This window comes from Octopus bimaculoides, chromosome 1 (genome assembly GCF_001194135.2).
Source record: "Octopus bimaculoides isolate UCB-OBI-ISO-001 chromosome 1, ASM119413v2, whole genome shotgun sequence".
NCBI classification, from domain to species: domain Eukaryota; kingdom Metazoa; phylum Mollusca; class Cephalopoda; order Octopoda; family Octopodidae; genus Octopus; species Octopus bimaculoides.
The window spans coordinates 74,693,650-74,695,804 of record NC_068981.1 but is presented as its reverse complement, the minus strand read 5'-3'; the positions used below and the strand labels follow the sequence as shown (position 1 = coordinate 74,695,804).

At 33.2% G+C, this 2,155-nt stretch overlaps 1 protein-coding gene across 1 annotated transcript in view; it reads right to left on the bottom strand.

Moving 5' to 3' along the window:
* LOC106882600 (laminin subunit gamma-1) overlaps positions 1 to 2,155 on the bottom strand; it is a 193,927-nt gene continuing 191,772 nt past the window's right edge. Inside the window, exons 25-26 of the mRNA XM_052977280.1 lie at positions 1,526 to 1,625; positions 1 to 865 (exon numbers count right to left, since the gene is read on the bottom strand). Of these exons, the coding sequence (XP_052833240.1) occupies positions 600 to 865; positions 1,526 to 1,625 (366 nt within the window). The 3' untranslated portion in view covers positions 1 to 599. The remainder of the gene's footprint in view (positions 866 to 1,525; positions 1,626 to 2,155) is intronic.

Below are 2,155 nucleotides of genomic sequence, written 5' to 3'. Positions count from 1 at the left end.
TTTAATCTCTCTTCTGTTTTCTGCTGTTATATGAAATAAATTGTAAGCTAGAGGTGTCAACAAGTGTCTTAATGAACCAAATGATTGGATTAAGAAATATTTAATGCCAGAACACAAAAGAAAACAGAAAAGAAAGAAAGTAAAGAAGGAAGAAAGAAAAACAAAAATAAATTTCTTTTTTCGTTTTTCTCTAATTTTCATCTCCACTGATCCAAATTTGAACACATTTCCTTGTATGTGTTTGTGAATGGCATGAATGTGTATGTTAGTGTCTATATGTATGTGTGTTTTTTTCTTAATGTGTGTATGCAAATTTTATGCAAAATATGTACCATATTTAAAGACTGCAGTTTCATCCCAGCAGCCAGAAATCATGCAGAAAGTCAAACACATTATTTCTTCATTTGCTTTTTTTTACATATATTTTTTTTTCTCTCATTTTAAAACATTCATATCTGCTGGGGGGTTTTTTGTTGTTATTTTATTTTTGATAATGTCACAATTGATATTGGTCTATCAGTATTAATATTATCATTATAATTATTATTATTTTTATTATTACTTTTATTTTGCTTCATGTCTTTCTCCTCTGAGCTCACCTATTTAGTCTTTTCAAGATTCAGGGGCTTGAAGCATCCTTTCGGTAAGGAATTATTGATATCTTCAATATTTTTAACATCAGCTCTTAACTGAGTAAGTTCTCGAGTGAAATTATCTTCTGACTCTGTCAGCTTCTTCAATGCCTCTTTTATCATCTTCATCTGGTTGTCTATGTCATTTGACCTCATCAAATTTTCAACATTGATGATTTCTTGTTCAAGAATGTCTAAATGAGTGGTGTTGATTTTCTGTGAATCAAGATTATCTATGAAGAAAAAACAAAATAACATTAATATATTTTTTTGCGAGAATTTTTAAGATGTAGTCAAATAATTGAAACAAAAAATTAAGTTTAGATTTGTAAATCATTGGTGCAGATGCTTTACAGTTCCCTACAACTAAACACTCAACTAAACAGAAAAAGAGGGATAAGAGGGATATGAAGGAGTGGGGAAAAGTTCCTGGCTTTAAAGGTATAAAAAACCTGGCTGAGGGTCCAACCTTCCAAGTTCTTTTACAGGGCTAAGAAAAACTGAAGGACCACTGTAGTAAGTGTGTGAACCCAAGAGGGGAATACATTGAATAAAATCATTATTTTCTTTTATCCAAAGCCAGGAATTTTTCAGCATCCCATCGTGCACACACACACACACATACATGAGGAGGTCTAAAAATTTCCTGGCTTTAAGGATATCGCAAGAGGTCTGGTTGGAGGCCCAACCTTCTGAGTTCTTTTACAGGGCTTAGTACTGAAGGACCACTTCAATAGTGAGTGAATCTAGAAAGGGGAATATGTTACATAAAATCTTAATTAACTGATCCTCCTGTATTTGCTTTTGCCCAAGCCAGGAACATTTCAGCACTCCCTCATATATAATATGATGGTGATAAATATAAATAAAGCACAAAAAGAACTTTTACTTACCAAGAACATTGTTTATTTCATTCACAGTGTCAAGAGCCTTTTTAATTTTGCTTAACGCCTCATCTGCATTGTCTTTTGCTCGACTTGCTTTTGCAGCAGCCTAAATAGAGAAAGAATTCAGGAAGATAAAGTATTTTGTTAAAGCTTAGTCAGAAGAGAAAGGAAATAGCAATGGTCTTTCTGACAAGACCTCTTAGTTTGGTGAGGTGAAGGAAGGGGAAAAAAAAACCATAATCAGAAACAACACATCAAAATATTGCATTTTCATCAGCCTGCAGACCTTGTTTGAATGCTAGCAGCAGATTGTGTTATATAGGTTGACACAAAGATTCCTTGTGTTCAAGACAAGGGTTACAAGCAAAGAAATACCACCAGCCAAATCTGTCAAAGATGCATGCAAGACAACTAAACCATCTTATCTATCATTCTATATTCTTTGAAACTTGTTGTTGTTGTAGTAGGCTATGGAGTAGTAGAACTGACAGAAGATTGGACTAATTAACTTAAATTTTTAATTTTCCCTCCTTAACTTCTTAATTAAGATCTTGAGCACAATAAATTGATATTTTATCATTCTCGTTACAGGGCTCATATCAAAAGCAGCTGTCATGTACAGAGGCAGACCCAAGG